Below are 27,081 nucleotides of genomic sequence, written 5' to 3'. Positions count from 1 at the left end.
TATCATAAATTTGTCATATGAACTAATAAATGTGTAAATGTATGTAGAGTGCTTAGAAAAGTGCTTGGAATATGATAAATATAAGACAAATTACTATTATTGCTATTACTGTTTTGTCCATTTTGTAGATGAGGGAATTAAATATCCAGAAGTTATGTAACTTTCCCAAAGTCACATAGCAGGTACCTTGAATTATTGGGATTTGAGAACAGGTATGTCTAATTCTGCAGCATGCTCCATTTCTCTTGAGGAGCATGAGGCATGTAGAAGTAGCGTTTGCTTCCTATTGTCAGTGGCATTAATATATTGCCATAGGGAAAGCTCAGGATTTATTTCAGAACAACCTCTTTCCTTCTTGTGTTGGACTATTGTTCTTGATTTCTGTTTTCTGACAGAAGGCAGGATACTCTACATCCCTCTACCTTTTCTCCATGGGATTGAACTTCTTTCCTTCATGGCCCCTCACTATTTCCTTTTGGATTCTGCATTGCTAAGCTCCTTCTGTCCATATATAGTCAGTCCATCAATTATTTACATGACAATGTCAATAGCAGACTGATCTCCAAGGACCATGTAGTCTGTGAGAGGCCCATGGTATTGTGTTAAGTAGGGCTTTGGCTAAGAGACCAGTGGTACTGAAGTTTCTTTTTGCATTTGGGGAGAAGAAAGTTTGTTTTCAGGGTTTGTCTGGGGTAAATTTATGAAGTTTCCTTTAGTTCTTTAGGGTGAACAATTTTTTTAAAATATAGTTTTTAGTCTTAGGTAGAGAGACCTAAGGATAGGGAAGGGAAGGGAAAATAAAACAAGCCTATGGGCATGGCTGAAGGACAAAGATATATCAACCAAGACAGGTCATATATTGGAAATGGGTGATGAAGAGGAGGAAAGGATGAGAAAAGAAAACCAAGATGGTGTAAATTTGTGAAAGAAGAGATAAATGCAGTCCAGTCAGAAGCCTACAAAGAGAGATTATTTTATATTCATTATGTGGGATCAATTCCTCCCATCTCACCCTCCCCTAAGAGAATCTTTCTTGGGCTTATCCTAGAAAGTGCCGCTGTTTGACCAGCAATAATTGGAGCTTTGTTGACATGAGGCTTGAGCTGCCACAATTAGAAGCTCTTTCCTGAGCATTTATACATGGGCTACAGTGTCTGAGTTTGCTGAGGGCAATTGAACTGGAAGAAGACTTAGACTTCATGGGCAGGTATAAAAGGCCATGCAGGAGTGGACAAATGATCAGGAAGCTAGTTTATGGTGCAAGAAGTGGGTACAGAGCAATAATGAAATAGAGATAGAAATAAAGATGGTAGAGATGGAGATAGAGATGGAGGGAGGCAGGAGAGAGGGAAGGCAACTGATGGCATCCTAGAATTTGTTATGTTTGGCTGTACTTGGTGAATTTGGCCTCTTTGAGATGTCACTGCAACCATTTCTTATGCTTCTTTGAGAGAGTTTCTTCCGTTTATATCCTAATGAACTTAACTCCCAAAAAGTTTGAGAAATTCTGAATATGAGAGCCAGGGTAGAAAGAACACCTGGTGTGTATGCTGGGGATCTAAAAGGAAGTATTTGGTTGCCTTAAAAAATGATGAAATCGTGCCACTTGCAGCAACGTGGATGGAACTGGAAGTTATTATGCTGAGTGAAATAAGTCACTCAGAGAAAGACAGATATCATATGTTTTCACTCATATGTGGATCTTGATAAATGTAACCAAAGACCATTAGGGAAGGGAAGGGGAAAAAATAGTTATAAACAGAGAGGGAGGGAGGCAAACCATAAGAGACTCTTAAATACAGAGAACAATCTGAAGAGTTGATGGGGTGGTGGGTGGAGGAGAGGGGAAAATGGGTGATAGGCATTGAGGAGGGCACTTGTTGGGATAAACACCGGGTGTTGTATGTAAGTGATGAACCATGGGAATCTACCCCCAAAACCAAGAGCACAATTTACACACTGTATGTTAGCCAATTTGACAATAAATTAAAAAATTAAAAAATAAAAACCATTTCAAATGGAAATATAAAAAAAAAAGAAAATGGAAGGATTTCCTTCTTTTTATGGCTGAATAATGTTCCATTATATATATTTTATATTTATATATATACACACACACACACACACATATATATATATATATATATATATATATACAGGCATATATATATATATAGGTATATATATATATATATACAGGCATATATATATATATATATATACATATACACACACACACACCTATTTATCACATTTACATTATCCATGCATTTGTTTACAGACACTTTGGTTATTTCCATATCTTGCTTATTGTGAATAATGTCACAGTAGTGCACATATTTCTTCAAGATCTTGATTTAAATTATTTGGATATATACCTAGAAGTGGGATTATTGGATCATATGGTAGTTCTATTTATTTCATTTTTATTTTATTTTATTTATTTTTTTTAAGGTATGTAAATTTAGTTTTATTTTTTATTTTTTTTTTTTTTAAATATATGAAATTTATTGTCAAATTGGTTTCCATACAACACCCAGTGCTCATCCCAAAAGGTGCCCTCCTCGATACCCATCACTCACCCTCCCCTCACTCCCACCTGCCATCAACCCTCAGTTTGTTCTCAGTTTTTAAGAGTCTCTTACGCTTTGGCTCTCTAGCACTCTAACCTCTTTTTTTTTTCCTTCCCCTCCCCCATGAGTTTCTGTTAAGTTTCTCAGGATCCACATAAGAGTGAAACCGTATGGTATCTGTCTTTCTCTGTATGGCTTATTTCACTTAGCATAACACTCTCCAGTTCCATCCACGTTGCTACAAAAGGGCCATATTTCATTCTTTCTCATTGCCACGTAGTACTCCATTGTGTATATAAACCACAATTTCTTTATCCATTCATCAGTTGATGGACATTTAGTCTCCTTCCATAATTTGGCTATTGTTGAGAATGCTGCTATAAACATGCACAAGTGCCCCTGTGCATCAGTACTCCTGTATCCCTTGGGTAAATTCCTAGCAGTGCTATTGCTGGGTCATAGGGTAGGTCTATTTTTAATTTTTTGAGGAACCTCCACACTGTTTTCCAGAGCGGCTGCACCAGTTTGCATTCCCACCAACAGTGCAAGAGGGTTCCCGTTTCTCCACATCCTCTCCAGCATCTATAGTTTCCTGATTTGTTCATTTTGGCCACTCTGACTGGCGTGAGGTGATATCTGAGTGTGGTTTTGATTTGTATTTCCCTGATGAGGAGTGACGTTGAGCATCTTTTCATGTGCCTGTTGGCCATCCGGATGTCTTCTTTAGAGAAATGTCTACTCATGTTTTCTGCCCATTTCTCCACTGGGTTATTTGTTTTTCGGGTGTGGAGTTTGGTGAGCTCTTTATAGATTTTGGATACTAGCCCTTTGTCCAATATGTCATTTGCAAATATCTTTTCCCATTCCGTTGGTTGCCTTTTAGTTTTCTTGATTGTTTCCTTTGCTGTGCAGAAGCTTTTTATGTTCATGAGGTCCCAATAGTTCATTTTTGCTTTTAATTCCCTTGCCTTTGGGGATGTGTCAAGTAAGAGATTGCTATGGCTGAGGCCAGAGAAGTCTTTTCCTGTTTTATCCTCTAGGATTTTGATGGTTTCCTGTCTCACATTCAGGTCCTTTACCATTTTGAGTTTATTTTTGTGAATGGTGTGAGAAAGTGTTCTAGTTTCAACCTTCTGCATGTTGCTGTCCAGTTCTCCCAGCACCATTTGTTAAAGAGACTGTCTTTTTTCCATTGGATATTCTTTTCTGCTTTGTCAAAGATTAGTTGGCCATACTTTTGTGGGTCTAGTTCTGGGGTTTCTATTCTATTCCATTGGTCTATGTGTCTGTTTTTGTGCCAATACCATGCTGTCTTGATGATGACAGCTTTGTAGTAGAGGCTAAAGTCTGGGATTGTGATGCCTCCTGCTTTGGTCTTTTTCTTCAAAATTACTTTGGCTATTCGGGGCCTTTTGTGGTTCCATACGAATTTTAGGGTTGCTTGTTCTAGCTTCGAGAAGAATGCTGGTGCAATTTTGATTGGGATTGCATTGAATGTGTAGATAGCTTTGTGTAGTATTGAGATTTTGACAATATTTATTCTTCCAACCCAGGAGCATGGAATGTTTTTCCATTTCTTTATATCTTCTTCAATTTCCTTCATAAGCTTTCTATAGTTTTCAGGATACAGATCTTTTACATCTTTGGTTAGGTTTATTCCTCAGTATTTTATGTTTCTTGGTGCAATTGTGAATGGGATCAGTTTCTTTATTAGTCTTTCTGTTGCTTCATTATTAGTGTATAAGAATGCAACTGATTCCTGTACATTGATTTTGTATCCTGCAACTTTGCTGAATTCATGTATCAGTTCTAGCAGACTTCTGGTGGAGTCTATCGGATTTTCCATGTATAATATCATGTCATCTGCAAAAAGTGAAAGCTTGACTTCATCTTTCCAATTTTGATGCATTTGGTTTCCTTTTGTTTGATTGCTGATGCTAGCACTTCCAACACTATGTTAAACAACAGCATTGAGAGTGGACATCCCTGTCGTGTTCCTGATCTCAGGGAAAAAGCTCTCAGTTTTTCCCCATTGAGGATGATGTTAGCTGTGGGCTTTTCATAAATGGCTTTTATGATGTTTAGTATGTTCCTTCTATCCCGACTTTCTCAAGGGTTTTTATTAAGAAAGGATGCTGAATTTTGTCAAATGTTTTTTGTGCATCTATTGACAGGATCATATGGTTCTTATCTTTCCTTTTATTAATGTGATGTATCATGTTGATTGATTTGCGAATGTTGAATGAGCCCTGCATCCCAGAAATGAATCCCACTTGATCATGGTGAATAATTCTTTTTATATGCTGTTGAGCTCGATTTCCTAGTATCTTACTGAGAATTTTTACATCCATATTCATCAGGGATATTGGCCTGTAGTTCTCTTTTTTTTACTGGGTTTCTGTCTGGTTTAGGAATCAAAGTAATACTGGCTTTGTAGAATGAGTCTGGAAGTTTTCCTTCCCTTTCTATTTTTTGGAACAGCTTGAGAAGGATAGGTATTATCTCTGCTTTAAACGTCTGGCAGAACTCCCCTGGGAAGCCATCTGGTCCTGGACTCTTATTTTTTGGGAGATTTTTGATAAGTGATTCAATTTCTTCGCTGGTTGTGGGTCTGTTCAGGCTTTCTATTTCCTCCTGATTGAGTTTTGGAAGTGTGTGTGTCTTTAGGAATTTGTCCATTTCTTCCAGGTTGTCCAGTTTGTTGGCATACAGTTTTTCATAGTATTCCCTGATAATTGCTTGTATTTCTGAGGGATTGGTTGTAATAATTCCATTTTCATTCATGATTTTATCTATTTGGGTCATCTCCCTTTTCTTTTTGAGAAGCCTGGCTAGAGGTTTATCAATTTTGTTTATTTTTTCAAAAAACCAACTCTTGGTTTCATTGATCTGCTCTATAGTTTTTTTAGATTCTATATTGTTTATTTCTGCTCTAATCTTTATTATTTCTCTTCTTCTGCTGGGTTTAGGGTGTCTTGCTGTTCTGCTTCTGTTTCCTTTAGGTGTGTTGTTAGATTTTGCATTTGGGATTTTTCTTGTTTCTTGAGATAGGCCTGGATTGCAATGTATTTTCCTCTCAGGACTGCCTTCGCTGCATCCCAAAGCATTTGGATTGTTGTATTTTCATTTTCATTTGTTTCCATATATTCTTAAATTTCTTCTCTAATTGCCTGGTTGACCCACTCATCCTTTAGTAGGGTGTTCTTTAACCTCCATGCTTTTGGAGGTTTTCCAGACTTTTTCCTATGGTTGATTTCAAGCTTCATAGCATTGTGGTGTCTGAAAGTGTGCATGGTATGATCTCAATTCTTTTATATGTATGAAGGGCTGTTTCGTGACCCAGTATGTGATCTATCTTGGAGAACGTTCCATGTGCAGTCGAGAAGAAAGTATATTCTGTTGCTTTGGGATGCAGAGTTCTAAATATATCTGTCAAGTCCATCTGATCCAATGTATCATTCAGGGCCCTTATTTTTTTATTGACCGTGTGTCTAGATGATCTATCCATTGTTGTATTTGGGGTGTTAAAGTCCCCTGAAATTACCACATTCTTATCATTAAGGTTACTTATGTTTGTGAGTAATTGTTTTATATATTTGGGGCTCATATTCGGTGCATAGACATTTATAATTGTTAGCTCTTCCTGATGGATAGACCCTGTGATTATTATATAATGCCCTTCTTCATCTCTTGTTACAGCCTTTAATTTAAAGTGTAGTTTGTCTGATATAAGTATGGCCACTCCAGCTTTCTTTTGACTTCCAGTAGCATGATAGATAGTTCTCCATCCCCTCACTTTCAATCTGAAGGTGTCCTCAGGTCTAAAATGAGTCTCTTGTAGATAGCAAATAGATGGGTGTTGTTTTTTTATCCATTCTGATACCCTATGTCTTTTTGTTGGAGCATTTAGTCCATTTACATTCAATGTTATTATAGAAAGATATGAGTTTCGAGTCATTGTGATGTCTGTAGGTTTCATGCTTGTAGCAATGTCTCTGGTACTTTGTCTCACAGGATCCCCCTTAGGATCTCTTGTAGGGCTGGTTTAGTGGTGATGAATTCCTTCAGTTTTTGTTTGTTTGGGAAGACCTTTATTTCTCCTTCTATTCTAAACGACAGATTTGCTGGATAAAGGCTTCTCGGCTGCATATTTTTTCTGTTCATCACATTGAAGGTTTCCTGCCATTCCTTTCTGGCCTGCCAAGTTTCAGTAGAGATCCGTCATGAGTCTTATCGGTCTCCCTTTATATGTTAGAGCACGTTTATCCCTAGCTGCTTTCAGAATTTTCTCTTTATCCTTGTATTTGCCAGTTTCACTATGATATGTCGTGCAGAGGATTGATTCAAGTTATGTCTGAAGGGAGTTCTCTGTGCCTCTTGGATTTCAATGCCTTTTTCCTTCCCCAGATCAGGGAAGTTCTCAGCTATTATTTCTTCAAGTACACCTTCAGCACCTTTCCCTCTCTCTTCCTCCTCTGGAATACCAATTATGCATATACTATTTCTCTTTAGTGCATCATTTAGTTCTCTAATTTTCCCCTTATACTCCTGGATATTTTTATCTCTCTTTTTCTCAGCTTCCTCTTTTTCCATAATTTTATCTTCCAGTTCACCTATTCTCTCCTCTGCCTCTTCAATCCGAGCTGTGGTTGTCTCCATTTTATTTTGCAGCTCATTTATAGCATTTTTTAGCTCCTCCTGGCTGTTCCTTAGTCCTTTGATCTCTGTAGTAATAGATTCTCTGCTGTCCTGTATACTGTTTTCAAGCCCCGCAATTAATTTTATGACTATTATTCTAAATTCACTTTCTTTTATATTGTTTAAATCCTTTTTGACCAGTTCATTAGCTGTCGTTATTTCCTGGAGATTCTTTTGAGGGGAGTTCTTCCATTTCATCATTTTGGATAGTCCCTGGTAGTGCGGAACTGCGGGGCACTTCCCCTGTGCTGTCTTGAATAACTTGCATTGGTGGGAGGGGCCGCAGTCAGACCTGATGTCTGCCCCCAGCCCACTGCTGGGGCCACAGTCAGACTGGTGTGTACCTTCTCTTCCCCTCTCCTAGGGGCGGGATTCACTGTGGGGTGGCATTGCCCATCTGGGCTACTGCACACTGCCAGGCTTGTGGTGCTGGGGATCTGGCGTATTAGCTGGGGTGGATCGGCCGGTTGCACAGGGGTGGGAGGGGAAGGCTCAGCTCACTTTTCCTTTGGTGACCTGCTTCAGGAGGGGCCTGTGCCACCAGGAGTCAGTCAGACCTGCCGCAGCTGGAGATATGGATCTGCAGAAGCATAGCCTTTGGTGTTTGTGTGGTGCAAGCAAGTTCCCTGACAGGAACTGGTTCCCTTTGGGATTTTGGCTGGGGGATGGGCGAGGGGGATGGCGCTGGCACTGGCGAGCACCTTTGTTCCCTGCCAAGCTGAGCTCTGTCGTCCGGGGCTCAACAACTCTCCCTCCCGTTGTCCTCCAGCCCTCCTGCTCTCTGAGCAGAGCTGTTAGCTTATAACCTCCCAGATGTTAAGTCCCGCTTGCTGTCTGAACACACTCCGTCTGGCCCCTCCACTTTTGCAAGCCAGACTCGGGGGCTCTGCTTTGCTGGCGGGCTGCCCCCCCCTCCCCCCCACGCCAGTCCCTGTAGTGTGCACCGCCTCTCCGCCCTTCCTATCCTCTTCCATGGACCTCTTGTCTCCGCTTGGCTCTTGAGAATCCATTCTACTAGTCTTCTGGTGGTTTTCTGAGTTATTAAGGCAGGTTTTCTGAGTTATTTACTTAGGCACCTGCCTAAATGGAATCTTAGTGGAATCTAAGTGATCAGCAGGACGCGGTGAGCCCAGTGTCCTCCTATGCCGCCATCTTCCTAAAGTAGGTCTCTATTTTTTTAAATGTTTATTTATGTTTGAAGGAGAGAGAGACAGAGTGTGAGTGGGGGAGGGGCAGAGAGAGAGGGTGACACAGAATCTGGAGCAGGCTCCAGGCTCCGAGCTGTCAGCACAGAGCCTGATGCGGGACTTGAACTCACAAATTATGAGATCATAACCTGAGCCGAAGTCAGACACTCAACTGACTGAGCCACCCAGGCACCCCTGGTAGTTCTATTTTTAATTTTTAAAGGAATTTCCATACTATTTTCTATAATGGCTGTACCAATTTGTATTCCCACTAAAAGTAAGCAAGTTTTCTCTGTTGCTCATATCCTTACCAACACTTATTTCTTGACTTTTTGATAATAGCCATCCTAACAGGTGTGAAGTGATAGCTCACTGTAGTTTTGATTTGCATTTCCCTGATTAGTGATGATTAGTGATGATTATATATCTTTTAGCCATTTGTATGTCTTCTTTGGAATAAAGCTTCATTTCTTAAAATATAAAAAAGAAAAAAAAAAGAAAAATGAGGAGGTGAACCTTAGTTTTCTTCAAGCACAGGGACTCTGTGTGATAGAATTTACTTAGATTGGCACCAAGTAAGTGGAAGCTGAGATTAAAGTATAAACCTAGACAGTGTTTGACTTAAGAGACAGTGTTATATATTAATAATTTGTTTATTTGCTTAAAATTTCAGATGATTCCTACATGGAAATAAAAGAAATTATTTTTAAAGAAGGTGGTTTTTTGACTCATTCACTTTGAGAACAAGTGGACTGGAGAGGAATGACCATGGTCATGGTGTTCCCAACAGTCATTTAAATTTTCAGACTTAAAACATGTTAACATAATTGCTTTCATGTGATATTTTAACATCATTTTTAAAGCTTCTTTTTTTTTCTTTTTTGTTGTTTCTTCTCTCCTTTTCCTCTCCCACATCCTTCTTCCCTACCTGATCATCCTTTTTTAACAACTTGATTTGTAACCATCTATATATTTTTTTATCAATGCTTATATAATCATACTTAAATGCATATACTTAAATATCTAAATATAGCATTGTTTTATAAATCTGGAATCTCATCCTACACTTTTTCCACCACCCTGATTTTCTTACTGAACAACATTTCCTGGAAATATGCTCAAATTAAATGATAGACCTCTAAATTTTTTCATAGTTGCACAATATCCCATACTGAGGTTGTCTCATTTATTTAGGTAATTCATTATTAGTGACATTCACTTTGTTTTCTGTTTTTTTTTTCTCTTCTTCCTCCCTACCTCCCTTCCCTTCCCTTCCTTCCTTCCTCTCTCCCTCCCTCCTTCCTTTCATCCTTTCTTTTTTCTTTCTTCTTTTTTTTTTTTTTTTTTTTTTTTTTTTTTAGCGAGGGAGTGCTAGCATGGAAGAAGGGCAGAGAGGGAAAGAGAGAATCTTAAGCAAGCTCCACACTCAACATGGTGCCCAATGCGGGGCTCGATACCATGACCCTGGGATCATGATCTGAGTCAAAATCAAGAATTGAACTAGTGTTTGATCAACGTGTGTTCAGTTAGTAATGGGAAGAAAAGGAAGTTATCAAAAGATCCAGTTTCTTCTCAAAGTGTTCTAACCCTGGGTCTTTTTATCTTAATCATTCTTTCTGTCCTCAGAACCAGAGGTTACTGATGTTGCTCATTACAGTAGTTTTGAGGATTATGAGATATAACATTGAGATGGTCTCAGTTTACCCTCTTGCCAGCTTGGAATTTTGTTAAATCATTTACCATTTGTCTTCCTGATTTTCAGTTTCTAATATTTTGTTGATGTTTTCTTTTTTCATTTTTGTGAGTTTATGCATTAAAAAAATCAATTATTATAGTTTTAGTGTGGTCTTGGGAAGAAGTAATATTAAATGCCTTTGATAGAAAAATATTTTCTCCTAAGCAAGCAGTAATTGCTTTTTATGTGATGGATAAGGGTATAGGTCTAATAAACCACGAATCCAAACTGCTCTTGAAGGTTAATTGTTATAAGTCTGTTAGATGGATGGCCAAATTTTACAATGTGATTGGTCAAACATTGTTGTGGGTCCCTCATCAAACTTTTATAAGACACACTCTGTCTTGTCAAGTTGTTGAATAAAGTCACTTTGATCATTGGATTTTTGGTTGTATGACTTATTTCTGGCCTCTGGTTGGGGGAAACTAAGACTGTTTATAAGCACAGACTTCATTAATCATCTTTCTTGTTCATCATCATGAACTCATTTATGTTAAAACCACAACCTTTTCATGGCAGAACTCTCATATCAATCTATTTCCTCCCACACCCCCATTATGATTCTAATTCTTGTGTTACTTTGATAAATGACAAAATTTCAGTGTCACAGGTGTATGTGTATGTCAAAAATGATCATATTGTATACATTAAACATTTGCATTTTTTTGTTCTATCAATTATATCACAATACAACTGTTAAAAAATTCACTAAGGCTGACTCAGAATTAGACTGGTCATTATAAGGAGCTTATGACATGTCAAAATTAATTACACATTTTATTTTTATTTTTTAAAAGTTTTAATTTAAATTTCAGTTAGTTAACATACAGTTTTATATTAGTTTCAAATATACAATATAGTGATTCAATAATTCCATACATTGCCTGGTGCTCATCATGACAAGTGCATTCCTTAATCCCCATCACTTATTTCACCCATCCCCCCCACCCACCTCCCCTCTGGTAACCATCAGTTTGTTCTCTGTAATTGATTTGTCTGTCTGCCTGTATTTCTCTCCCCCCTCCCCCTTTTCACTTTGCTTGTTTGATTTGTTTCTTAAATTCCACATATGAGTGAAATCATATGGTATTTGTCTTTCTCTGACTAATTTCTCTTAGCATTGTACTCTCTAGAACCATCAGTGTTGTTGTAAATGGCCAGATTTCATTCTTTTTAATGGCTCAATAGTATTCCCATGTGTGTATATGTATGTATGTACATATATATATACGTATATATACACACATCTTCTTTATCCATTTATCAATTGATGGACACTTGGGCTGCTTCCATATCTTGGCTATCATAAATAATGCTGCTTTAAACATAGGGGTGCATGTGTCCCTTTGAATTATTGCTCTTGTATTCTTGGGGTAAATACTCGGTAGTGCAATTGCTGGATCATAGAGTAGATCTATTTTTAATTTTTAAAAAAAAATTTAATGTTTATTTATTTTTGAGAGAGAGAGAGAGACAGAGACAGAGACAGAGACAGGGACAGAGACAGAATGTGAGTGGTGGAGGGGCAGAGAAAGAGGGACACACAGAATCCAAAGCAGGCTCCAGGCTCTGAGCTGTCAGCATAGAGCCTGATCCAGGGCTTGAATTCATGAACCATGAGATCATGACCTGAGCTGAAGTTGGATGCCCAAATGACTGAGTCACCCAGGTGCCCCACTATTTTTAATGTTTTGAGGAATTGCCACACTGTTTTCCAAAATAGCCGCACCAGTTTGCATTCTCACTAACAGTGTAAGGGGAATCCTTTTTTTTTCACATCCTCACCAACACTTGTTATTTCTTATGTTTTGATTTTAGCCATTCTGACAGGTGTGAGATGATTTTCTCATTGTAGTTTTGATTGTATTTCCCTGATGATGAGTGATGTTGAGCATCTTTTCATGTTTCTGTTGGCCATCTGGATATTGTCTTTGGAGAAATGTCTGTTCATATCTTCTGCTCATTTTTAATTGGATTATTTGTTGTTTGGGTTTGAGTTTGATAAGTACTTTATATACTTTAGATATCAACCCTTTATAGGATATGTCATTTGCATATATCTTCTCCTGTTCCACAGTTTGCTTTTTAGTTTGGTGGTTGTTTTCTTCACTCTGCAGAAGCTTTTTATTTTGATGTAGTCCTAATAGGTTTTTTTTAAAATTTTGCTTTTGTTTCCTTGCCTCAGGAAACATATCTAGAAAAAAGTTGCTATGGCTGATGTCAAAGAAGTTACTGCCTGTGCTCTCTTACAGGATTTTTATGGTTTCAGGTCTCACATTTATGTCTTTAATCCAAATTGAATTTATTTTTGTGTATGGTGTAATAAAGTGGTCCAGTTCCTTTCTTTTGCATGTTGTTGTCTCCTTTTCCTGAAATCATTTGTTGGAGAGACTGTCCTTTTCCCATTGGGTATTCTTTCCTGAGTTTTTGAAGATTAATTGACCATATAGTCATGGATCCATTTCTGGGTTCTTTATTCTTTTTTATTGATATATGTTTCTATTTTTTGTGCCAGTACCATAGTGTTTTGATTACTACAGCTTTGTAATATAACCGGAAGCCTAGAATTGTGATGTCTCCAGCTTTGCTTTTATTTTTCAAGATTGCTTTGGTTATTCAGGGTCTTTTTGGTTCCATACAAATTTTTGAATTGTTTATTCTAGTTATGTGAAAAATGCTGTTGGTATTTTGATAGGGATTGCATTAAATGTGTAGTTTGCTTTGGATAGTATAGACATTTTAACAATGTTTGTTCTTCCAATCCATGAGCCTCAAAATTATAGATTTTAGAGGAACTCTCCAAAGTAGGGTGCAAATGACCAAATATTTAATGGGTCCCAATCCATTAAATATTTATTCTGGGACCCAGAATAAAATGTTGGATTCAAGATAGTCTCTCCAGATGATTCCTAACAAGGCCAAACAAAATCGTTTATCCCTTTGCAATCCTGAATTCTGCTTCTCTGAACCATTTACTCCGCCCAGCCATATTCTTGCCGCCCACTTATACCGTTTCTCTGCTTTCTCTGCTCCTCTTCCTAACCACCAAAATAAGCTTTTAATGTTTTATATTTAAATTAGTACTTTAGATTATTTGAATCAGAAATTAGATTTACAGAAGATGAATTAAAACCCTGATTTAGAACTGAGTCAAAGGATGTAATTAAGGATTTTCTAAACCTCAGGAAGATAGAAATTTGCTGCAGAATTCATAATTTATTAGATACTTATTATCCCAGATTACCATATCTACACTAACTGATTCTATTAGTTGTTAGTTACAAGCTGCAGGAAGGAAAAGACCAGAAAAGGACTTAAAAATCCTAGCTGTGAAGGGGCGCCTAGGTGGCTCAGTCAGTTAAGCGTCCAACTTCGGCTCAGGTCACGATCTTGCAGTACGTGAGTTCAAGCCCCACGTCAGGCTCTGGGCTGAAGGCTCAGAGCCTGGAGCCTGCTTCTGATTCTGTGTCTCCCTCTCTCTCTGCCCCTCCCCCGTTTATGCTCTGTCTCTCTCTGTCCCAAAAATAAAAAATAAAATGTTAAAAAAAAATCCTAGCTGTGGAAGGAACGACATCACCAGGGTGGTAGAATTAAGAGGTCCCCCACTAGTATCCTTTCTCACCAATGATAATTTGGCAATCATCCATGGACAAAAATGCCTATATGGGAGCTTTTGGATCCAGGTAGGGGATTGTGAAACACTGTCAGAGTCCGAGACCAAGGAGAACTGTTTTGAGAAGGGAAGCCCACATCCATGTGGCTGATTTTCCAGTTGTGGTCCTAGCCATAGACTTGGAAACAGCTCTATACCCCATTTGGCTTACCCCTTAGCTACAGCCCCATTTGGCCTTGGTCCTGTTACCAGCACCATACACTAAAGGAAACTGGGAAAGAGTCATGCCACCTGTACCTTGGGTAATAGATATATAGAGTTTGGTTCTGGGTATGGACTCTGAAGTGACCTGTTAACTGGCTCCAGCCCCTCTTGACCACAGTCTGGAAGCCCCTGGGGGTAAGTCTACCAAACAGACCCTCTGTAGATTCTGAAACTGTGACTGGGTTCCAATGCCTCCCAGTCTGGGAGTAGTCCCATTGGTACAAGAACCTGGCAGGAAGCACTTCTGTCTCTACCCCACAGATCCTGAAAGGGCCCTATGATCAGCCCCCAAGTGCTCCCAGTTACAGTTTATTAGTCCTTCTGGCACAAGGACCTGGCAGGAGGCACTCCAGTCTCTACATCTGGAGATCCTAAAATGACTCAGATCTGGTCCCTCTAACTGTGATCAGGGAACAGTCCAGCCCTCCCAGTGATGTGGCAGGAGACAAGACCATATGTGTCTCAAGAGCCAGGTCTACAGACCTCATTCTTGGTAGCCTTGGGACTCAGTTCCATTCTTTCTCAGCCATAATCTAAGGACAGTTCTGCTCACCCAGACACCCACCCAATCACCTAACAGGAACCCTCACAGGGGCCTGGCAGGAGCCACACCTGTCTGTATATATGGTAACAGACTTGCTGTCTGAGGACCAAACTGTGAACTCTGAAGCAGACCCTGGTCCCAGTACCACCCTACCGAACAAGGTCCCGGAGGCAATCCCATCTACCCAGGGGCCAGACAGGATCCCCATCCACTTGAGCCCCTGCTAACCAGCCTATCAGCTGCAGAACCCACTGCAGACCCAGCAACAGGCTCCAACCCAGCACAACTGTGGAAGTCACCCCACCAGCCTGGGAAATTGACAGGAGAAGGTATTTACCAAATGAAACCAGTCTGTAAAGAATGGAAGAGATGTTTGCTCCTTCAAATGCATGGGCATCATCTTAAGGCTACATGGATCACAAAGAATCAGGCAAATATAGTACCACCAAGGGATAAATAAAACTCCAAAGAAATGGAAATCTACAAATTGCCTGACAAAGAATTAAAAATAGTCACCTTAAAGAAACACAATGAAATAAAAAAAGAACACACATAGATAACTAAACGAAATCAGGAAAATAATGCATGAACAAAATGAAAAATTTAATAAAGAAATACACACACACACAAGAATATTATTCAGCCATTAAAAAAAAGGAAATCCTATTGTTTGCAACAACATGGATGGGGCTTGATGGCATTATGCTAAATAAAATAAGCTAGGCAAAGACAAATACTGTATGATCTTACTTATATGTGGAATATAAAAACAAAACAGTGCACCAAATTCATAGAAAAAAGGATCAGACATGTGGTAATTAAAGGTGGAGGGTGAGGGATGTGGGTGGGAACTGGAGGAAGATGATCAAAAGGTATGAATTTCCATTTATATGATAAATAAGTACTAGGAATATAATGTACAATGTGATAACTGTAGTTAACACTGCTGTATGTCATATAGGAAAGTTAAGAAAATACATTCTGGGATGCCTGGGTGGCTCAGTCAGTTAAGTGTCCAACTCTTGATTTTGGCTCAGGTTATGATCTCATGGTTTGTGAGTCTGAGCCCTGTGTTAGCACAGAGCCCGCTTGGGATTCTCTTTCTATCCCTCTCTCTCTGCCCCTCTCCTCTCACTTAAAATAAATAAATTAAAAATAAAAGAAAACACATCCTAAGAGTTCTCATAAGAAGTAGAAAAAGGTTTTCTTTTTGTTTCTTTTATTCTTTTCTTTATATTGTATTTATATGAGATGAAGGACTTTAGTTGAATCTATTGGGATATACATCACACAATATATGTGAAATTTGATTAAAGTTTATTTGTGATATTTGATTAAAATCATCATGCTATACACCTTAAACTTACACAGTGATGTATATCAACTATTTCTCCATAAAACTCAAAAAAATTAGACACCACAAAATAGAACCACACAGAAATCCTGAGGCTAAAAATACAATGAGAGAACTGAAAAATTCAATAGAAAGCTTCAACAGTAGACTCAGTCATGCAAAAGACAGAATCAGTGAATTCAAAGACAGGTTATTTGAAATTGGGCAGTTATTTGAAACAAAAATGAAAATGAGTGAAGTAAGCTTATGTGATTTGTAGGACACCAACAAGCAAAGTAACATTCCCATTAAGGGAGTCTGAGAAGGAGAGGGAGGGAAAGAATGCTTATTTAAAGAAATTACAGCTGGGGTGCCTGGCTGGCTTAGTTGGTAGAGCATGTACTCTTGATCTTTGGGTTGTGAGTCTGAGCCCCACGTTGGGTGTAGAGATTACTTACAAATAAAATCTTAAAAGAATTATAGCTGAATACTTCCTAAATCTTAGGAGGGACATGCACACCAGGTACAGGAAGCTCAAAGAACCCCAAGCAAGAGCAACTCAAAGAATACTCCAAGACACATTATAAAAATGTTAAAAGTCAAAGACCAAGAGAATCTTGTAAGCAACAAGAGAAAAATAATTCATTACATATCTAGGAACCATAAGGTGAACAGTGGATTTCTTTGCAGAAAACTTGTAGGCCAGGAGGGAATGGGTTGATATGTTCAAAGTGCTAAAAGAAAAAAACCTGCCAATAAAGAATGCTATATGTGGTAAAATTGTCCTTTTGAAATGAAGGAGTGGCATTTCCAGACAAATAAAAGCTAAGGGAATTCATCATCACTAAATGGTTTTTGTTTTGTTTTGTTTCATTTTTTTTTTTTTTTACAAGAAATGCTAGGAGATATTTAAGTTGAAATGGAAGGACTCTAAGTAACAACATGCAAACATATAGAAGTATAAAAATCATTGGTAAAAATAAATATATGGTCAATTCATAATACTTTAATGCTATAATTGTGGTGCATAAATCACTTTTATCTCTAGCAGTAAAAGATAAAAGATAATAATATTAAAAAACAACTATAGCTACAATAACATGAAGTGTTCTCTAAATGTCAGTTTATATCCAGTTGATTGACGGTGTTGTTCAGTTCTGCTATCCTTGCTTATTTTCTGTCTACTAATTATACCTATTACTGAGAGAAAGTATGGAAGTTATCAATTCTAATTGTGGATTTTCTCTTTCTTCTTTGAGATTTACAAGTTTTTACTTATATAACTGTGTTAAGTACATATACATTTAGGATATCTTTTTGGTGAATTGACTTCATTATGATTATGAAACATTTCTCTTATCCTTTGTATTTTCTTTGTTCTGAAGTCTATTTTGTTGTTATTAATATGGTCATTACAGCTTTCTTTTGATTAGTGTTTATACTTTTTCCCATTCTTTTAACCTACTAACTATAATATTTGAAGAGAGTTTATTGTAGACAGCATGTTATTAGGTTATTTAGAAAAAATCCTTTCTGACAATCTCTAATTAATTAATTATTATTATTAGTTTTTAATTTACATCAAAGTTAGTTAGCATATAGTGCAATAATGATCTCAGGAGTAGAAACCAGTGATTCATCCCCTACTTATAACACCCAGTGCTCATCCCAAGTGTCTTCTTCAATGCCCCTTGCCCTTTTAGCCACCTACGAGCCCTCCAGCAACCTTCAATTTGTTCTTGATATTTAAGAGTCTCTTATAGTTTGTCCCCTCCCTGTTTTTATATTATTTTTGCTTCCCTTCCCTTCTGTTCATCTGTTTTGTATCTTAGAGTCCACATATGAGTGAAGTCATATGATATTTGTCTTTCTCTGACTAATTTCATTTAGCATAATACCTCTAGTTCCATACACATTTTTGCAAATGGCAATATTTCTTTTTTTTTTTTTTGATTGCTGAGTGATACTCCATTGTATATGTATACCACATCTTCTTTATCCATTCATCTGTCGATGGACATTTGGGCTCTTTCCATACTTTGGCTATTATTGATAGCACTGCTATAAACATTGGGGTGCACATGTCTTTTCAAACCAGCACACCTGTATCCCTTGGATAAATATGTAGTAGTGCAATTGCTAGGTTGTAGGGTAGTTCTATTTTTAATTTTTGGAGGTACCTCCATATTGTTTTCTGGAGTGGCTGCACAAGTTTGCATTTCCACCAGCAGTGCAAAAGGTTTCCCCTTTCTCCACATCGTCACCAACATCTGTTTTTCCTGAGTTGTTAATTTTAGCCATTCTGACTGGTGTGAGGTGGTATCTCAATGTGGTTTTGATTTGTATTTCCCTGATGCTGAGTGATGTTGCACATTTTTTCATGAGTCTGTAAGCCATCTGGATGTCTTCTTTGGAGAAGTGTCTATTCATGTCTTTTGCCCATTTCTTCACTGGATTATTTGTTTTTTGGGGGGTGTTGAGTTTGATCAGTTCTTTATAGATTTTGGGACGCTAACCCTTTATTGAATATGTCATTTGCAAATATTTTCACCTATTCTGTTGGTTGCCTTTTAGCTTTGCTGATTGTTTCCTTCGCTGTCCAGAAATTTTTTATATTGATGAGGTCCCAATAGTTCATTTTTCTTTTGTTTCCCTTGCCTCCAGAGACGTGTTGAGTAAGAAGTTGCTGTAGCTGAGGTCAAAGAGATTTTTGTCTGCTTTCTCCTCTAGGATTTTGATGGCTTCCTGTCTTACATTTAGGTCTTTTATCCATTTTGAGTTTATTTTTCTGTATGGTGTAAGAAACTCATCCAGATTCATTCTTCTGCATGCCACTGCCCAGTTTTCTCAACAGTATTTGCTGAGACACTGTCTTTATCCATTGGATATTATTTCCTGCTTTGTCAAAGATTAGTTAGCCATACGTTTGTGGGTCCATTTTAGGGTTCTCTATTCTGTTCCATTGATCTGAGTGTCTGTTTTTGTGCCAGTACCATACTCTCTTGATGATTACAGCTTTGTAATACATTTTGAAGTCTGGGATTGCCATGCCTCCAGCTTTAGTTTTCTTTTCAGGATTGTTTTGGCTATTCAGGGTCTTTTCTGGTTCCTTACAAATTTTAGGATTGTTCTAGCTCGGTGAAGAATGTGATAGGAATTGCATTAAATATGTAGATTGCTTTGGGTAGTATTGAGATTTTAACAGTATTTATTCTTCCAATCCATGAGCATGGGATATTTGTCCATTTTTTTGTGTCTTCTTTGATTTCTTTCATAAACTGTCTATAGTTTTCAGTGTATAGATTTTTCACCTCTTTGGTTATGTTTATTCCTAGGTATTTTATGGTTTTTGGTGCAATTGTAAATGGGATCAATTCCTTGATTTCTCTTTCTGTTGCTTCATTATTGGTGTATAGAAATGCAACCAATTTCTGTGCATTGATTTTATATCCTGTGACTTTGCTGAATTCATGGATCAGTTCCAGCATTTTTTTGATGGAATCTTTTGTGTTTTCCATACAGAGTATCATGTCGTCTGTGAAGAGTGAAAGTTTGACTTCCTCCTTGCCCATTTGGATGCCTTTTATTCCTTTGTGTTGTCTGATTACTGAGGCTGGGACTTCCAATTCCATGTTGAATAACAGTGGTGAGGGTGGACATCCATGTCATGTTCCTGACCTCAGAGGGAAATCTCTCAGTTTTTCCACATTGAGGATGATATTAGCAGTTAGTCTCTCATATATGGTTTTTATGATCTTGAGGTATGATCCATTTATCCCTACTTTCTTGAGTGTTTTTATCAAGAAAGGATGCTGTATTTTGTCAAACTCTTTCTCTGTATCTGTTGAGAAGATTGTGTGATTCTTGTCCTTTCTTTTATTGACATGATGAATCACATTGACTGATTTGTGGATATGAACCAGTCTTGCATCCCACTTGATCCCACTTGATTGTCGTGAATAATTCTTTTAATATTGTTGGATCCTGTTGGTTAGTATCTCGTTGAGGATTTTTGCATCCATGTTCATCAAGGAAATTGGTCTGTAGTTCTCCTTTTTAGTGGGGTGTTTATCTGGTTTTGGAAGATAATCTCTATTTTAAATGGCATGTATGGATCAATTACTTTTTTTTAATCAATTACTTTTAATGTAATTATTGGTGTGTTTTTAGAAGTAACTCCAAGCATATCAATAATTACATTAAATTTAAATGTAATTATTTACATTTGTTTCCTCTGTTTTAGTCCTTCACTTCTCATTTCATGCCTACTTTTGCATTATTTGAAAAAATTTTTAATATTCCACTGAAATTCATTTATTTATTATGATTTTGGCTATCTCTTTTTTTTCAGATTTTTATTTAAATTCTAGTTAGTTAACATACAGTGCAATATAGCTTCAGCAATAGAATTCAGTGATTGATCAATTATATGTAACACCCAGTGCTCATTATAAAATGTGCGCTCCTTAATACCTGTTATCTACTTAGCCCATCCCTCACCCACTTTCCTCCATCAACTCTCAGTTTGTTCTCTATCTTTAAGAGTCTCTCATGGTTTGTATACCTCTCTCTTTTCCCCCCTCCCATATGTTCATCTGTTTTGTTTATTTAAAAAAATTTTTTTTTTTCAACGTTTTTTTTTTTATTTATTTTTGGGACAGAGAGAGACAGAGCATGAACGGGGAAGGGTCAGAGAGAGAGGGAGACACAGAATCGGAAACAGGCTCCAGGCTCCGAGCCATCAGCCCAGAGCCTGACGCGGGGCTCGAACTCACGGACCGCGACGAACTCACGGACCGCGAGATCGTGACCTGGCTGAAGTCGGACGCTTAACCGACTGCGCCACCCAGGCGCCCCTGTTTTGTTTATTTAATGCCACACATGAGTGAAATCATGTGGTATTTGTCTTTCTCTTACTGACTTATTTCATTTAGAATAATACACTCTAGCTCGATCCAAGTAATTGCAAATGACAAGATTTCATTTCTTTTGATGGCTGAATAACATTCCATTGTATATCTATACCATACCTTCTTTATACATTTATCAGTATGTTTTTCAGAGTACAGATCTTTAACCTCTTTGGCTAGGTTAATTCCTAGGTATCTAATTGTTTTGGTGCAATTATAAAAGGGATCAATCCCTTGATTTCTTTTTGCTGCTTAATTATTGATATATAGAAATGCAACCTATTTCTGTACATTGATTTTATATCCTGTGACTTTGCTGAATTCATGGATCAGTTCTAGCAATCTTTTGGTGGAGTCTTTAGGGTTTTATGCATAGTGTATCATGTCATCTGTGAAGAGTGAAAGTTTGACTTCTTCCTTGCCAATTTGGATGCCTTTTATTTCTTTTTGTTGTCTGATTGCTGAGGCTAAGACTTCTGTATCTCTTTGTTTAATTAAAAATTAAAAAAATGATTATTTATTTTTGAAAGAGAGAGAGAGAGAGAGACAGAGAGAGACAGAGCATGAGTAGGGGAGGGACACAGAGAGAGGGAGACACAGAATCAGAAGCAGGTTCCAGGCTCTGAGCTGTCAGCACAGAGTCCAATGTGGGGCTCAAATGCATGAGCTGTGAGATCATGACCTGAGCTGAAGTCAGATGCTTAACCGACTGAGCCACCCACGTGCCCATCATTGTTTAATTTTTTTAAAGTAAGTTCTGAGGGGGGCGCCTGGGTGGCGCAGTCGGTTAAGCGTCCGACTTCAGCCAGGTCACGATCTCGCGGTCCGTGAGTTCGAGCCCCGCGTCAGGCTCTGGCCTGATGGCTTGGAGCCTGGAGCCTGTTTCCGATTCTGTGTCTCCCTCTCTCTCTGCCCCTCCCCCGTTCATGCTCTGTCTCTCTCTGTCCCAAAAATAAATAAAAAACGGTGAAAAAAAAATTAAAGTAAGTTCTGAGGAATTACAATATACATGCTTAACTTTTCCTGGGCTACCTAGAATCAAGATCTTACCACTTTAAATAGATGTGGATACCTTAACATCATATAGGTTTCTTTGTCTTCTCCACTTTACCCTTTGAAACACTAATCCCTTGGCTTCCTAGGGGAATTCTACCAAGCAGTTAAAGAAGAGTTAATACTTAATTCTTTTGAAATGTAATTCTTCTGAAACAGTTCCAAAAATAGAAATGAAAGGTAAAGTTCCAAACTCATTCTATGAGGCCAGCATTACCTTGATTCCAAACCAGATGAAGGTGTCATTAAAAAGGAGAATTACAGACCAATATCCCTGATGAACATAGATGTAAAAGTTCTCAAAAAGATACTAGCATATCGAATACAACAGTACATTATAAGAATTATTCACCACAATCAAGAGGGATTTATTCCTGGGTTGCAGGTCTGATTCAATATTCATAAATCAATCGATGTGATAAAATTAATAAAAGAAAGTATAAGAACCATATGATTCTCTCAACTGATGAAAAAAAGCATTTGGCACAATACAGCATCCTTTTTTGATAAAAAACCCTCAAGAAGGTAGGGGTAGAAGAAACCTACCTCACCATCATAAGGGCCATATATGAAAGAGACCCATAACTAATATCCTCAATGAGGAAAAACAGAGCTTTTCCCCTAAGGTAAGGGATGTCCACTCTCACCACTGTTGTTCAGCATAGTATTGGAAGTCTTAGCCTCAGCAATCAGACAACAAAAAGAAATAAAAGGCATCCAGATCAGCAAGGAAGAAGTCAAACTTTCACTCTTCATAGATGACATGATACTCTATGTAGAAAACTCAAAGACTCCACCAAAAGATTGCTAGAACTGATACATAAATTCAGCAAAATTGCAGCATATGAAATCAATGTGCTGAGATAGGTTGCATTTCTATATACCAATAATGAGGCAGCAAAAAAGAAATCAAGGGATTGATCCCTTTTAAAATTGACCAAAACAATTAGATACCGAACCAAAGCAAAATATCTGTACTCTGAAAATTATAGAACACTTATAAAAGAAATTGAAGAAGGCACAAAGAAATGGAAAAGCATTCCATGTTCATGGATTGGAGAACAAACATTTTTAAGATGTTTATACTACCAAAGCAATCTACACATTCAACACAGTCCCTATTAAAACACCAACAGCTTTTACACAGAACTAGAACTAACAGTTCTAAAATTTGTATGGTACCAGAAGAGACCCTGAATAGCCAAAGTAATCCTGAAAAAGCAAAGCAAAGCTGGAGGCATCACAATTCCGGACTTCAAAGTGTATTACAAACCTGTAATCTCAAGACAGTACTATACTGGCACAAAAACAGACACATAGGTCAATGTAACAGAATAGAGAACCCAGAAATGGACCCACAACTATATGGTCAACTAGTCTTTGAAAAAATGGGAAAGAATATTCAATGGGAAAAAGTCTCTTCAACAAATGGTGTTGGGAAAACTGGATGGTGACCTGGACCATTTTCTTATACCCGACACGAAAATAAATTAAAAATGAAAAAAAAATTCTAAAGGGATGAAGGACCTAAATGTGAGATAGGAAACTATCAAAATCCTAGAGGATAACACAGGAAGCAACCTCTTTGACCTTGTCAGTAGCAACTTCTTACTAGAAACATCACCAGAGGCAAGGGAAACAAAAGCTGAAATGAACTTTTGGGACTTCATCAAGATAAAAAGCTTCTGCACAGTGAAGGAAACAATCAACAAAATTAACATGAAACTGATGGAATGGGAGAAGATATTTGCAAATGACATATATGATATAGGGTTAGTATCCAAAATCTTTAAAGAACTTATCAAACTCAATACCCTAAAAATAAATAATTCAGTTAAGAACTGGGCAGGAGACTTGAACAGACATTTCTCCAAAGAAGGCATACAAATGGCCAACAGACACATGAAAAGATGTTCAACATCACTAATAATCAGGGAAATACAAATCAAAACCATAATGAGCTATTACCTCACACCTGTCAGAGTGGCTAAAATTAACAACACAAGAAACAACAGGTGTTGTGAGGATGCAGAGAAAGGGGAACCCTCTTGCACTGTTGGTGGGAATGCAAACTGGTGCAGCCACTCTGGAAAACAGTATGGAGATTCCTCAAAAAGTTAAAAATAGAACTACCCTATGACCCAGCAATTGTACTACCAGGTATTTATCCAAAAGATACAAAAATACTGTTCGAAGGAGCAGATGCACTCCAATGTTTATAGCAGCACTATCAACAATAGCCAAATTATGGAAAGAGCCCAAATGTCCATTGACTGATGAATGTATAAAGAAGGTGTGGTATAGATATACAATGGAATATTATTTGGCAATCAAAAAGAATGAAATCTTGCCGTTTGTAATGATATGGATGGAACTAGAGAGTGTTATGTTAAATGAAGTAAGTCATTCAGAGAAAGACAAGTTCTATATGATTTCATTCATATGTGGAATTGAAGAAACAAAACAGATGAACATAGGGGAAGGGGAGGAAAAATAAAATAATATAAAAACAGAGTGGAAGGCAAACCAGAAAAGAGTCTTAACTATAGAGAACAAACAGGATTATTGGAGGCAAGGTATGTGGGGGAATGGGCTAAATGGATGATGGGTTTTAAGGAAGGCGTTTGTGATGAGCACTGGGTGTTACATGGAAGTGATTAACTGGATTCTATTACTGAAAACAATACTTATACTGCATGTTAACTAACTTGAATTTAAATAAAATCTTGGAAGAATAAAAAAATTGGGAAGTAGTGCAGATTATATCTAGTACATTTAATATATAGAAAATAAAAAGAAAATACAATAAAAATAAAACACCAATTCTTAAAAACTTTGGATACTGTTTCTTAATTAAGGCATGCCCATCTTTAGGCATCCCTTTCATCTCAGCCTCCTTAGGTTCATCAAAATGATGCTAATGCTAAGGCACACTCATAGAGTCCTATAGGTTTTGACTCTTGCTGACTTGGTTCATGATTCCCACTCTTCTGAATCGTCCCTTAGGAGGAGACTGGATATTCACTCTGTTAGGGATACCTTTGGTAATAGTTTTCATTTTAATTTCCTGACTGGAAAGAGAGATAGAGTGAGAAATATTAACCCTACAACTGGAAACCCTACAACTGGAACTCCTAACCCTAAAGGAGACAGTTTCAGAATTGTCAGAGCAATAAGGATGAGAAAGGAAATTGTCTCAAACTTGAGAAAAGATGCCCTTTATTGCAAGAATGGAACTTTATTGAAAGATGTAATTACTAGCCTCTTCTGGAAAGAGTGTGGTATTTCTGATAATTTGGACAACTTTCTGAAAGACTTTGATTAAAGTAAGAGCTTCACATATACAGCTAAACTTTACCAGAAGCCCAGGATCGTCAGTCTTGTGACATCCTAGTAATTTTTATTCAGCTATTCCCTTCTTGTACCCAGACTAACAATGTTATCCAGTGACATCTTTTTCCTATAAAAATTTATCTACTAAGGGGTTACATTTATATCTTTAAAAATCATATTAGAAATTAAAACAGAACTTAAAAAAAACTATATATTAATTTGCTTTAAGATAACTATAATAAATACATTTCTTCTTAGCACAAATAATGTATTTTTATTTTAAATAACTATATTCTCAAAATAATGTGAAGAGTTGAATTATCTTACATTTTTGCAACATTTTAAACTGTCAAGTTAAAAAATCTATTAACTAGAAATAAATATGTGAACAATTTTTTTGGGAAGAGTTTCCCCTCATTGGCAAGTTTGAAATATAACTTTGGTACCTCTTTACAATGAATTCATTTGAAGCATTGCTTTAATAAGGAGAGGATTAGAGAAGCTTTCTCTATGTTTTCATGGGGAGAAATTTCATGCATATTGTTCAGATTTTCCTTTGAGTTTGAGGTTTTTACATTCACTAAATACTCATAATCTTTCTGGCCACATCCTTGAAGGCTTGTTTTACTTGTTTGTTCCTTAAGGTGTAAATGAATGGGTTCAATAAAGGGGCAACTGAGTTATTGAGCACAGCTACCCCCTTATTGAAGGCAACTCCTTCTTTAGCTGAGGGTTTTATGTACATGAAGATGCAGCTGCCATAAGAGAGGGAGATGACAATCATGTGGGAAAAACACGTGGAAAAAGCCTTTTTCCTTTGCTGAGCTGAGGGGATCTTGAGAATGGTCCAGATGATGTTTGTGTAGGAGAGAATCACCAGCACCAGAGTGACCACCAAGGTCACAACTGCTAAGATAAAGTCAACCAGCTCCAGGAATCTTGTGTCTGAGCAAGATATTTCTAGGAGGGGTCCATAGTCACAGTAATAATGATTCAGCATGTTGGAGGCACAGAAATCCAGCTGACTGGTCAGGATGATTGGGGATATGATGATTAGGAATCCAGCCAACCAAGAGCAGAGGACCAGCTGGATGCAGACTCTGCTGCTCATAATGGTCATGTAATGCAGGGGTTTGCATATGGCCACATAGCGGTCAAAGGACATGGCAGCCAGAAGGTAAAACTCTGTGGCTCCGAAGAAGATGGCAAAGAAATACTGAGTGAAGCAGCCAGCAAAGCTGATGCTCTTGTTTCCAGTTGTGATGCTGAACAGCAGCCTGGGAGTAAAAGTGGTTGTAAAGGAAATTTCTAAGAAGGAGAAATTCCGGAGGAAGAAATACATGGGAGTCTGGAGGTGGGAATCCAGTAGAGTAAGGGTGATGATTGTCAGGTTTCCAATGATGCTGAATATGTAGGTGAGGAAGAGAAATATAAAGATTACAAGTTGGATCTCCGGGGTGTCTGATAGTCCCAGCAGAATGAATTCTGTCAGAAAGGTTTCGTTTTTCATTGCTAACCTTTGCTGCCTATAAAGGTACAGAGGAAATAAATCAGTGATGAGAATTGAAGAGGAGCTCAGGAACATTTAGGAGAAGCTAAGTCTTTTCTGTTGAGTCGGTTCAAATATCTATTTTTTGTCAATTTGATTCAAATGAGAGATTTTCTATTGGACAGAGAGGCTGGATCTTCACAAGAATTATTATTTTAAATTTTCATGCAGGAAAATTTTCTCCTTGGTTCCATTTTAGGCTCTTCACGTACTTTCCTAGCCTACCTTCTAAACCAACTCTCAAGTTATCATTCTCTCCATTTTCTGTTTTTATTTTCACTTTGAACAT

The 27,081-nt window shown here is 37.6% G+C and overlaps 1 protein-coding gene across 1 annotated transcript; it reads right to left on the bottom strand.

Moving 5' to 3' along the window:
• Window positions 1-25,823: 25,823 nt before the first annotated feature.
• LOC125919189 (olfactory receptor 6C4-like) lies at window positions 25,824-26,753 on the bottom strand. The gene has a single exon (XM_049625699.1). The coding sequence runs from the start codon at window positions 26,751-26,753 to the stop codon at window positions 25,824-25,826; it is 930 nt and encodes a 309-aa protein (XP_049481656.1).
• Between the last annotated feature and the right edge of the window lie 328 nt (window positions 26,754-27,081).

The sequence above is a fragment of the Panthera uncia genome, chromosome B4 (genome assembly GCF_023721935.1).
Source record: "Panthera uncia isolate 11264 chromosome B4, Puncia_PCG_1.0, whole genome shotgun sequence".
Classification (NCBI taxonomy): domain Eukaryota; kingdom Metazoa; phylum Chordata; class Mammalia; order Carnivora; family Felidae; genus Panthera; species Panthera uncia.
This window is presented reverse-complemented; position numbering and strand designations above follow the sequence as displayed.

Excerpts from the sequence above, each read along its gene's own strand:
- LOC125919189 (XM_049625699.1), bottom strand. The coding sequence starts at position 26,753 with ATGAAAAACGAAACCTTTCTGACAGAATTCATTCTGCTGGGACTATCA.